Source organism: Gymnoscopelus braueri, assembly GCF_963280865.1.
Source record: "Gymnoscopelus braueri genome assembly, chromosome: 1".
Taxonomy (NCBI): Eukaryota; Metazoa; Chordata; class Actinopteri; order Myctophiformes; family Myctophidae; genus Gymnoscopelus; species Gymnoscopelus braueri.
The window spans coordinates 7,714,301-7,726,325 of NC_137603.1; the positions used below are offsets into that span (position 1 = coordinate 7,714,301).

Consider the following 12,025-nt stretch of genomic DNA (forward strand, 5'->3'; position numbering starts at 1 on the left):
ACACAGCCGCAATAAATATAGATCCAGGGAGAAAGCGTGGCAAAGTATTGCAGACAAATTAAATGCACAAGTTGTCCAAAAATATGCAATTAATTTATATACAAATCCATAAATATATAATTCAGTTAGGTTTAAACATAAGGAGTTTAAGTGAATGTTGGAATTATAATTATAAACACTTAGAATAATTTTCTAATTTCTTAAATCGAAGATCTACAAGTGAAAAGCTTGCCTTTTGGCGGCCGGGGGTCCCCGGTCCACGGGGGTCAACGGGGGGCCGGGGGTCCGGAGGTACACAGGGGGCCGGGGGTCCATGGGGGGCCGGGGACCCCCGGCCGCCGTAAGACAAAAACATTTCGGGCTTGTAGATCTTCGATTTTCGCATAAGAATTGAATAAGTGTGGAAAAACTCATTGGTTTATGATTGGAGTCATTGGACCAACAGCTATTTCACAAAACTTGAAGAACAAGGCACTGGATTAATAAAGCTTGGCTGTTAGCCTGGTCCGGACCAGGCTGACTTCACAGCTAAATTGCCATGGTAACTAAGGCAGGATTGCTTCAATTTTATTTTGTGAAACAGGATCATGGATAAACATATCCAGGTTTACTGGCTAAGTTAATCTGCCGAGCTAACTCAGCTTTCGTGAAACCGATTCCTGGATAATTTAAGCCAGGATAGCCGATTAAACCCGGTTTAAACCCGGTTTATCCCTAATCCAGGTTTCGTGGAATAGGGTAAACCTCAAATTCTGTACATTTGTGGTCAAGGAAAAAATCTAAATGACCAACATCTGAATAGTATAACTAGCTTCTATTAGGGCTGTCAAGATTATGAACATTGACTTGACGATTAATTGTCGCTCAAATAATTGCGATTATGTAATAATTGTGAGAGGCGTAGCGTCCATCAGAAAAGGTGAGAATAAGTGGTACCAGTGCTAGGGGGCGCTGTGGAGTTTTCAGACTGGTGGATAATGGGAAGTGAGTCTGCAATCCTGACTGAGGGTGGGGGGGGGGGGGGGGGGTTTGTGCCATAGCTCGGGAGCAGTGTTGCCCGATTATGCGAGAAGCAAGCTACCAGGCCTACCAAAACGAGCCCAAAATAAGCCACTACTAGGCCATATGATGGGCTATTTGAAAATGGCAGATCTACAAGCTCGTAGATCTGCTATTTTCAACTTAACTTGAAAAAATGTTTGGAAAATGCTGGTTTATTAACACAACAAATCTGATATGGGAGCCCCTGGCACAAAATATTTTCAGATGCTTAGGGGCCCACGGACAAATGCATATTAATTTTGGGGGCTTATAATAAGCAGACATTGGCAACACTGCTTGGGAGCCAGGAGGGAGAAGAAGGGTCTAGGGAGGACACTTGGAATCGATGGCCAGGTGTTTTTTTTTTTAAAGAGTTTCACAGAACATTGTATCATTAATAGCGCATATAATTGCGCTATTATAATTCTCCAAGGTGTTAAGTCCTCCCTTTGTGTAATTTGACCTATTATCATACCTAACTCCCAATGTCTCTGGTCTAGCCAGTCTAACATCATTCTATACCTGCCATAAGTACAGGAAACTCCACCCACTGAATATGTGGCCTGGCCTGTCAGTCAGTCAGTGTTGTGTTGACAAGAACTGCAGGAACACTTACTGTAATCATGTGTTTTTAGTGGAAGCCAATCAAGACCCCTGGGATTAATAATTGGGACATTTTGGCTGGTCAAACTTTGACAACAGGCAGTAAAGGTATGTGTGGTAATATTTCACTTCTCTGTTAGGCCTCTTTGATTTTTGGGCTTTCATCAAAGGCAAAGTAACTTAAGTACATTTACTCAAGTACTGTACTTGGGTACACTTTTGAGGATTTTTTTTTACTTTACTGCACTTTACTTTAGTGTTATCAATTTTCAATAATTTGACTTCTACTCCACTACATCTCAGAGGCAAATATTGTACTTTTACTTCCACTACAATTATTTGAAAACTTACTGGTTACTTTGTAGATTTTGATTATTATCACAAAACATGCATTAACCACCTCAGCCCTGTATACATTTCGTCCATTTGAAAATAGCCGATCTACATCTATTTTCAAAAGATTTTTGTACGTGACGAACTTGTGAAATGGGACATTCTGTACAGTACTTTTACTTTTGGTACTTTAAGTACATTTTGATGCCAATACTTTTGTACTTTTACTCAAGTAATTTTTTTTATTCCAGACTTACTTGTAACAGAGTATTTTCTACAGTGCAGTATTGATACTTTTAGTAAAACATTTGAGTACTTATACCACCACTGGCTTTGAGTACAAGTGGTAGTATAATTATGAGCTATTCTGTGACCGTCACAGGTTGGCTCAAAAACAACCAGAACTGACCAGTTGGGACGGCTCTGGTTGGGTTTTTATTTTTTTTAACAGAATGAGGTCGATCAACTAAATAATACCACGTTAATTAGTTCAAATAGTATACATTGTCAGCAATCTCTTTTATCTCTGAGTGGTAAATGGTTTCTTTGGGGATTTGGTTTCGCTCTTCTAAATCGACACTATGCTTCACACATGGGCCACAGCCCATTTAAATACCTTTATTATTCAAACCACTACAGCTTTAACATTTTTGAAATGTTTTGTCCCAACATTTAAATATTCCGGCAGCATCTTAAGTATTGCAAAATACATGTAAGATTGCTGTCATACGTCCTTTTATTTACAAGTAGTCATTTGATTCTATTAGACATGAATACGCTTGTCTAAAGAAACGTCTCTGATGACAAACAAAGTGACCTACAGCAGTGGCTCTCAAAGTGGGGGTCCTTGAGGGGTCCCCAACAAAATGTGTTAAATACAGCTTCACAATCATTTGAACCCCTTTAGCCATATTTTATACGTTAGCTATTAAAAAACTGAAAAAAGCAGATATAGAAGCTCACAGCGCGTCACTTTGTGCCTCAGTCAAAGAGTCTCCATCCATGGAGACATGGAGTGACTAATCAATAAGAAAAAAAGTACTTTTTTTAGGGTGAACTGTGTGTGTGTGTGTGTGTGTGTGTGTGTGTGTGTGTGTGTGTGTGTGTGTGTGTGTGTGTGTGTGTGTGTGTGTGTGTGTGTGTGTGTGTGTGTGTGTGTGTGTGTGTGTGTGTGTGTGTGTGTGTGTGTGTGTGTGTGTGTGTGTGTGTGTGTGTGTGTGTGTGTGTGTGTGTGCGTGCGTGCGTGCGTGCGTGCGTGTGTGCGTGCAGTGGTGGAAAAAGTACTCAAATGTTTTACTTAAGTAAAAGTATCAATACTGCAATATAGAAGTACTCCGTTACAAGTAAAAGTCTGGAATTCAAAATTTACTTGAGTAAAAGTACAAAAGTATTGGTAACAAAATGTACTTAAAGTACCAAAAGTAAAAGTACTAAAATGTTTGAAAATAGCAGATCTACAAGCTCACAACGCGTCGCGATGCGACGCGTTGTGAGCTTGTAGATCGGCTATTTTCAAATAGCCTATGCATAAAAATAGGTCTAAAGTAGTTAATGTATGTTTCATAATATCATAATTTATGTCTTAAAAGTAACTAGTAACTAAAGTTTTCAAATAATTGTAGTGGAGTAAAAGTACAATATTTGCCTCTGAGATGTAGTGGAGTAGAAGTAAAAGTATTGGAAATTGGAAATACTCAAGTAAAGTACAAATACCTAAACATTTTACTTAAGAACAGTACTTAGTTACTTTCCACCACTCTGTGTGTGTGTGTGTGTGTGTGTGTGTGTGTGTGTGTGTGTGTGTGTGTGTGTGTGTGTGTGTGTGTGTGTGTGTGTGTGTGTGTGTGTGTGTGTGTGTGTGTGTTCTTGTTGTCCTATAGTCTAGTCTTGTTTGTCTTGTCCTATGGGTTTTTCTCTTTCTTTTCTCTCTCTGCAGACTGCGCCCCGGGGCCAGTGTAATAACTGGATGTGGGGGTGGGGGGGAGGGCACTACAAATCATGAACCTATTGTCACTGATAACATTGGTAAACTGAAACATGCCGGACTTCTAGTCTCAGAAACGTGTGTTTTTGTAGTTTGTAGTGCCTTACAGTATCCCACCCAGTTACTGTAGCGTACACAGTAACATACTCTTTATTTCTTTCTTCTTTTTCCTTTATTTATTCAGGGAAGCCCGTTGAGAGCAAGCTTTCTTTTTCAAGGACGCCTTGATGACAGCATATAAAATACAATACATACATAATGAAAAACAATAACAAACATTTGAGTCATATTACAGTGTCACAGATGCAAATAAGCATAGAGTTACATGAAGCAGGTACAATCACTATGTAGTGTGTCCTCGAGAAGCACCCTAAATGTCTCAATTGAGACCAATCGCACCAGTTTCAGAGTATCCTGAAGTTTGTTCCATTTGTGTGGAGCATAATACATGAAAGCAGTCTTTCCTTGTTCACTGCTCTTACGAGGACTGGTATATCTAATGTGGGTTTGTGAACGTGTTGAATGACCTGTAACTTTAGGTTTCAGAAGCGAGGATAGGTACAAAGGAAGTTTTCCACACAGGGCCTTATAAATAAATAAAATACAATGTTGCTCTCTACGTACTGTGAGAGATGGCCAACCCACTTTATCATATAAAATACAGTGATGGGTGAGATAATCATCGCCAGTAATAAAACGCAGGGCACTGTGGTAGACTGCATCAAGAGGCTTCAGTGTGGAGAGTGAAGCATGCATATACAATATATCCCCATAGTCAAAAACAGACATTATTACAGATTGAATTATAGTCTTTCTGCTGGAAAAAAAAACCCAGTGTGTGTTAAAACCCATTAAGACCTGAGGCCGATTCTTACTAATGTCTTCTAAGTCCCAACAGTTTTCTGAAAAACCTATGTTTCTATATCAGTGGTGCTCAAACTTTTTCATGTCAAGGACCCCCAAAACGATATGTATTTGGCCGCGGACCGCCCATCTCAAATGGTTTTGTTCCAGGGACCCCCCAGAAGCAAAGATTTGAGTTAAAATGTTTCACTTTAAATTAAAAGAATATAAATATATTAATTTGCGCACATCGATTTTTCAAAAATAGCAGATCTACAAGCTCGTAGCGCGGCACTCGGTGAGCTTGTAGATCTGCTATTTTTGAATAGCCAAAGTGTAAAATAATGCTTTTCAGCCCATATCAAAAAGTGACACAGATGCGTTCCAGGTCTTAAAGGGACACTTCACCCCAAAAAAAACTTTGTTTCAATGGATTAGTCACCCCCATGGAGACTTGAATTCATGGATATTTTTTTAGTTTTTGTCTCATTCCTAAGACAATAATTTGATGACCAGCGGACCGGTATAGGCAGCGGTTCCGGTATAGGAGACACAACGGAGACTCGTTGTGTCTCCTATACCGGAACCGCTGCCGGTCATCAAATTATTGTCTTTAGGAATGAGTCAAAAAAATATCCATGAATTCAAGTCCCCATGGGGTGACTAATCCATTGAAACAAAGTTTTTTTTTTGGGTGAAGTGTCCCTTTAATGGATTGGGTTCATTTAACTCTTGAGAGTACAAATAAAGGCTTCTAGCCTCATCAGACGCTCAAACGTTTTGTTTGGCAGCTGCCTCTCAGGTTGTCAAAATGTAAAACAAGACGTCACACTGCTTCACAGAAGAAATAGGAGTGGTGCATTTTCCAAAATCAATGTGGCTTAATTTTCCCGCCAGATCTTAGATAGTCTGGTGTTCAATTTCAAGCAATGTTTTTAAATCAGACACTAGCACAACAAAGAGTTAATCAGCACTGTGTTATTAGAAGCTACGGCCATTTCATGCTAGTGTGTCTATTCATGATTATAGTGTTTTTTTATGTGATGTGTAATCAGTGGTGTAAAGTAATTAAGTACATCTACTCAAGCACTGTACTTAAGTACAACTACTTCTACTCTACTACAGTACATCTCAGAGGCAAATATTGTACTTTTGCTCCACTGCAATTATTGGACAACTTTAGTTAGTAGTTACTTTGCAGATTTTAAATATTATTACAAAACCACTATAAACAATTAACCTACTTCAGCCCTATAGACAAGACATCGGCTATTTGAAAATAGACGATCTACAAGCTCACAACGTTGTGAGCTTGTAGATCTGCTATTTTCAAATTATTTTGTACATTTTGAAAACATGAAAATGGAAGATTTCTGCATAACGAGTACTTTTACTTTTGGTACTTTAACTTCGTTTTGATACCAATACTTTTGTGCTTTTACTCAAGTAAATGTTGAATTCCGGACTTTTACTTGTAACAGAGTATTTCCACGTTGTACTGTAGTATTGATACTTTTACTTGAGTAAAACACTTGGGTACTTCTTCCACACACTGTGTGTAATTACCACCCCATGTATTCCCAGAGGACACACAAGCCTACACAGTACATCCACAGCCCTACCAACCTGTGTGGAGAGAGCTGAGATGTTCCACTCTGTGGTGACATGGAGCCTCCTGGCTCTGGCTCTGTTGCAACCCGCCTGTGAAGGCTCTTCTCTGGGGGCAGTGGTCCATGTCGTTCCCCTGGACAGCAGTACTGTGAGTAGAGGTTTATTAATGTACTCTCTCTGTGCGTGTGTGTGCGTGTGTGCGCGTGTGTGTGCGTGTGTGCGTGTGTGTGTGTGTGTGTGTATATTGGCTAGTTTTCATATATTCATGCATTAAAACACTTAAGATATAATACACAATTTATATGTTAGAAGGAATTTAAGATTTCCATCATTGCCTGGCTTGGGATTGTCACAATCCCTTGTGAACATGTTAAATCGTTTTTTGGTTTAATTACCACTACAAATCAATGCAAAATACAATACCGGCATTGTGTGCTTTAGTATTTAGTCATGAGATTTTTTTTGTGTGTTTTTAGTATAATAAATTCAAATTGTATGTAATGTAAACGATGAGGATCTCTTATTAAGACCACCTAGGGTTTCTTACCGCACCGGCACGATAACTATCTGTCATCGTTCCTATAGGAAATAACTAGTATACTATGCATTATGTATATATTCTGTGGTGCAAATCAAATAAATCAAATATTTATATGTTAACTTGAATCACGATACTAGGTTCACGATAACATTTTTCACGATTTTTTTCAACACAAAATAGATTTCCAGACAAAATACTTTTTTTTAATCGATTCTGTAAATATCCTGTATTTTCCTCTCTTTTTTTTTACGCACCCTCTGCTGTTTGCATCGCGATATTTTATATCATTTGTTACAAATGTTTGCTTTAAAATATATATATATTCAAAGATTTGCACCAATGTTCTCGATTTTTCTAAAATAGCAGATCTACAAGCGGGGGGACTCGGTGCCGCGCTACAAGCTTGTATATCTGCTATTTTTAAATAGCCCAAAGTGTAAAATAATGCTTTTTTTTGGCTCAAATCTAAAAAATGCCACAGATGCGTCCCAGGTCTTAATGGGTTAAATAGATTTAAATCAATGTACGATTAATCGTTACATTACCTTAATGTTAAGCGTGTTTGTTGCAGGTGAGGGCCCATTTCACGGTGCTGGCCCCCTTATTTAAATATCCCTCACCGGCCCTGACCTACTCGTGTCCAGACCTGTCCGGAGGGTGTGCATCAGGAGAGCCATGTATGAACCATACTACGTCCGACTCCTTACCCACCAACATCACCTCCCCGTGGTGTGTTCGTCAGTGGCAGAAGACCGTTCCCAGCCACTACAACGCCACCATCACCCTAGGGTACCGATTATATCATGTTTTTACTAGTGTCATCTCAACTAGAGCGGTGGTTCTCAACCCCTTATCCTTTCAAGGATCTCCAGTTTGATATTTTAGAGGCCACGGTTGAGAGTGTACAAATGGAACCAAATGGACCCGTACAAATGGAACCAAAGATTTGTACACTCTCTGAGTCAGTGGTGGAAAGTATATTTACTCAAGTCTGTACCAATTTTCTATACTTCTACTTCTACTCCACTACAATCTCAGAGACAAATATTGTACTTTTACTCCACTACAATTATATGAAGATTTGAGTTACTAGTTACTGTGTAGATTTTTATTATTATTACAAAACATACATTAACCACTTCAGCCCTATATACATTTCGGCCTTTTGAAAATAGCAGATCTACAAGCTCACAGTGTGTCGCGATGCGACACATTGTGAGCTTGTAGATCTGCTATTTTCAAATGATTTTCATACATTTTATACATTTGAAAACTTGTGAAATGGTACTTGGCATAATGAGTACTTTTACTTTTGGCACTTTAAGTACATTTTGATACCAATACTACTTTGTACTTTTACTCAAGTACATTTTGAATTCCAGACTTTTACTTGTAACACAGTATTTCTACATTACAGTATTGATATTTTTACTTAAGTAAAAAATTTGAGTACTTTTTCCACCAATGAATAATATGCATGCAATACTGTATGTATGAGAAACAGGACCGTAGGCCCTGTTTAGGCTGGCAGCCCAAATCTGATTTATGGCCTATATCCAGATTGGAGTCAGATTGTTTTTATTCAGTCTGACTCCGGTTGAATCCGTTTCCGTAGCCTTGTTCAGACTGCATTAAAACCAATCTGACACCAAAATCATTAATTCAGGCTGGATTTCGGCTGCCAGTCTGAACGCTATAGGGCCTTAAAACTGTCACTTTCCTCTTCTAACCCGGATTTGAACCTGCGGTTTCCTGCTTACGTGCTGCCATTTCTGCCATTGAGCCAATAGAGCCTGTCTGCTTGCTCAGGGGATAAACGTATCTTTATCTTGACCATCAGGTCGAAGTTCATGTCAGATCCTGTGTCTAGGTGAGACATGACCTTTGACATGATTTAAAGGGACTACACCATGAATTTAAAAAATAATAATAATATTTAATATCATATTGTTTATGTCCCTCAAACGTTTTTCAAAAGGTTTGAGCCTAAATCAAGCCTCAGATACATGTATACTCATTCCAACTAACTTCTCTCTGGCTTATAAAGCACTTTCACCTGCAATACCACATTGTCCTTGGCACGGGGCGCTATTGAGCCAGTTTGTATGCATGGTTCTGTGTGGTTTTTATTTTTTTTAAATAAGAAAAAAATAAGAAAACATTTAAAATTTAAAAAAATATTTTTATTTTTATTTTGGTTGGAACTGAAAAATGGGAGGGATTGTACCCTGACGTGACGTCACGTCAGGGACCAAATCAGTTTGGCCTGTTTTGAGACCAATTTACAGGAAACTCCAGATTTGTCAACATGTGTCGTTGTGTTTCACCAACAGGTCCAGTGTGGCATTCTATTTGTCATTTAAGGCCACGCCCACCATCCGGCCTAATAATGGAGGACTCAACCGACCGCCTTATGTGGGTCTGCCGCCTCCTCTGAGGTAATACCAGTGGTTTAAAGTAACTAAGTACATGTACTCAAGTACTGTACTTAAGTACAATGTTACGGTATTTTTTACTTTACTGTAGTATTTCCAATTTTCAGTACTTTTACTTCTACTCCACTACATTTCAGAGGAAAATATTATACTTTTACTCCACTACAATTATTTGAAAACTTTAGTTAATAGTTACTTTTTGGATGTAAATTATTATATTATGAAACATACATTGACTGCTTTAGCCCTATTTTATACCTAGGCTATTTATACCTAGGCTCACGCGCTGTGAGCTTGTAGATCTGCTATTTTCAAAAATGTTAGTACTTTTACTTTTGGTACTTTAAGTATATTTTGATGCCAATACTTTTGTACTTTTACTCAAGTAAATTTTGAATTCTGGACTTTTATTTGTAACAGAGTACTTCTACATTACAGTATTGATACTTTTACTTAAGTAAAACATCTGAGTACTTTTTCCACCACTGAAATTAACGCCCTACTTGACCATACCACAGCGTCACACGAAAGCGTCAAAAGCAGCAGATCTACAAGCTCAAAACGCGGCGCGCTCATGCCGTGTTTTGAGCTTGTAGATCTGCTTGTTACTTTTAAATTTGAATTTTTCTTTTCAGGCTCTGAAAAGTAACGGTTTTGGACATAATGAGCTTTCCACCCGACAGAGACAATATATATATATATATATATATATAGCTACAAGCTAAAATGACACAGACGCTTTCCGGATTTTAATGGGTTAAATGCGCTAGGGCTGTAACTATCAATTATCTTCTTAGTAGCCTCCATCTCCAGGCTTTTATTTTCCTTCGTGTTTTGCTCAAAAATAAGAGCCTGGACCAGCCTGTTGACGTTCCTGGAATAGGAAGTGGGTGATTTTCCCCAACCAACCAGAGTGCAGTGGGCGTCGCTCCAAATGTTGTGACGTCAGGGCTCTCAATGCTGCACATTGGGGGAGGAGGAGGGGCGCGGGGGGCGGGAGCACAGATCGGTGAACCAATGGGATCCGGCGGATTCTCTCTCCGGAGATTTTGAACCCGCCCCTCTAGACAAGATATCAGACTCGCTAGGGCAGCCTATCTTCTTAGTCACTGTTCTATCTATAACAGTTTTTAATTAATGGAAAATGTTTTCTTCAATAGGTTTCGAACAAATCGACAGGAAAATAATTCGAATCTATTTTTGGGGAATTGACTAAATCAATTTAGCTGATTAAACACTTAATCCCTATTTTATACTCCGATGCCCATTTTATACTCCGAACTAACGTAATGCATAAACAAATTGCGAAAATACCGTAGCTAATCTAGAAGCTCACACATTGTGAGCTTGTAGATCTGCCATTTTATTGTAGGTATTTTTACTACTGTATTCAATCGATTAATTCGATTAGTTCGATTAAATGTTGCACCCCTAATCCTTACATCGAATGCATTGAATTATTATGTACAAGAATCACTGCCAAAAGTGTCTACCCAGAAGCACAGGGCTTCTGGCCCAGAAGTACAGGAAGTCACAGTGAGCTGCTGGACAACATGTAGTTCTGTACTTCCTGTACTTCCGGTTTGACCAGTGGTTCTCAAACCTTTTTGTGGTGTAATAAGTGGGATAATTGACGGGTAGCCGGTCATTATTGAGAAATAAATCCCGGCAGGGTGATTAGCCTAATCACCATGAAGGGATTTATTTCTCAATAATGACCGGCGACGCGTCAATTATCCCGCTTATTACACGGCTACTTAATTAATTAATTAATTGACCCAAAAAGTAACAACAAAACAAAGTATTTCCTTTCCTCCTTAAGGTAATGAAAGTATTCCATAAGTGTTGTGCTGGGCGGACGCGGTCGCCTCAGAAAACAAGGAAGTGTTGGTCAAATAGAATCTAGTTTCGGTTACTGCATTGTCTATTTCTCGCTTCAAATGTTTTCAAAAACATTCTTGAGAGCAACGTCTAGCTGTAAATGACATGGCGTGTTTGTTTACATGGCTGTCATGTTGGATACAGCATAAAACCAAGCAGCGCAGGTTGATATGAGCAGGTGCTCTGAGCCTTTCATTAGACAGAGGTCTGTTATTGAGCTCATCGGTCATTATCAAGAAATAACACATCGCTGAATTCAGCGATTGACCAATCAGAACCAAGCCGTGTAATAATTCAACTTAATGTTGATATGACAACAAAATGAAAACATGTCACTTCATGTGAAAAAAGGTTGCAGACCGCTGTTGTAACTGTATCATGTGGTTTGATATGTGCATGACCTGTCCGGAGCCCGTAAGGCAGTGATATAAAGTAACTAAGTACATTTACTTAAGTACTGTAATTAAGTACACTTTTGAGGAATGTTTTACTTTACTGGAGTATTTCCTTTTTTCAATACTTCTACTCCACTACATCTCAGAGGCAAATATTGTACTTTTACTCCACTACAATTCTTTGACAGCTTTAGTTACTAGTTACTTTGCAGATTTAGATTATTATCGCAAAACATACATTAACCACTTAAGCCCTATACATATATTTCGGCCATTTGAAAATAGCCGATCTACAAGCTCACAATGCGTCACGTATTGTGAGCTTGTAGATCTGCTATTTTCAAATGATTAGAATGTT

At 38.7% G+C, this 12,025-nt stretch overlaps 1 protein-coding gene across 1 annotated transcript in view; it reads left to right on the forward strand.

Moving 5' to 3' along the window:
* Positions 1 to 1,630: 1,630 nt before the first annotated feature.
* The window catches only part of LOC308089246 (uncharacterized protein), a 33,845-nt gene continuing 23,450 nt past the window's right edge, over positions 1,631 to 12,025 (forward strand). The window contains exons 1-4 of the mRNA XM_080433860.1: positions 1,631 to 1,752; positions 6,389 to 6,563; positions 7,528 to 7,745; positions 9,290 to 9,394. Of these exons, the coding sequence (XP_080289986.1) occupies positions 6,450 to 6,563; positions 7,528 to 7,745; positions 9,290 to 9,394 (437 nt within the window). The 5' untranslated portion in view covers positions 1,631 to 1,752; positions 6,389 to 6,449. The remainder of the gene's footprint in view (positions 1,753 to 6,388; positions 6,564 to 7,527; positions 7,746 to 9,289; positions 9,395 to 12,025) is intronic.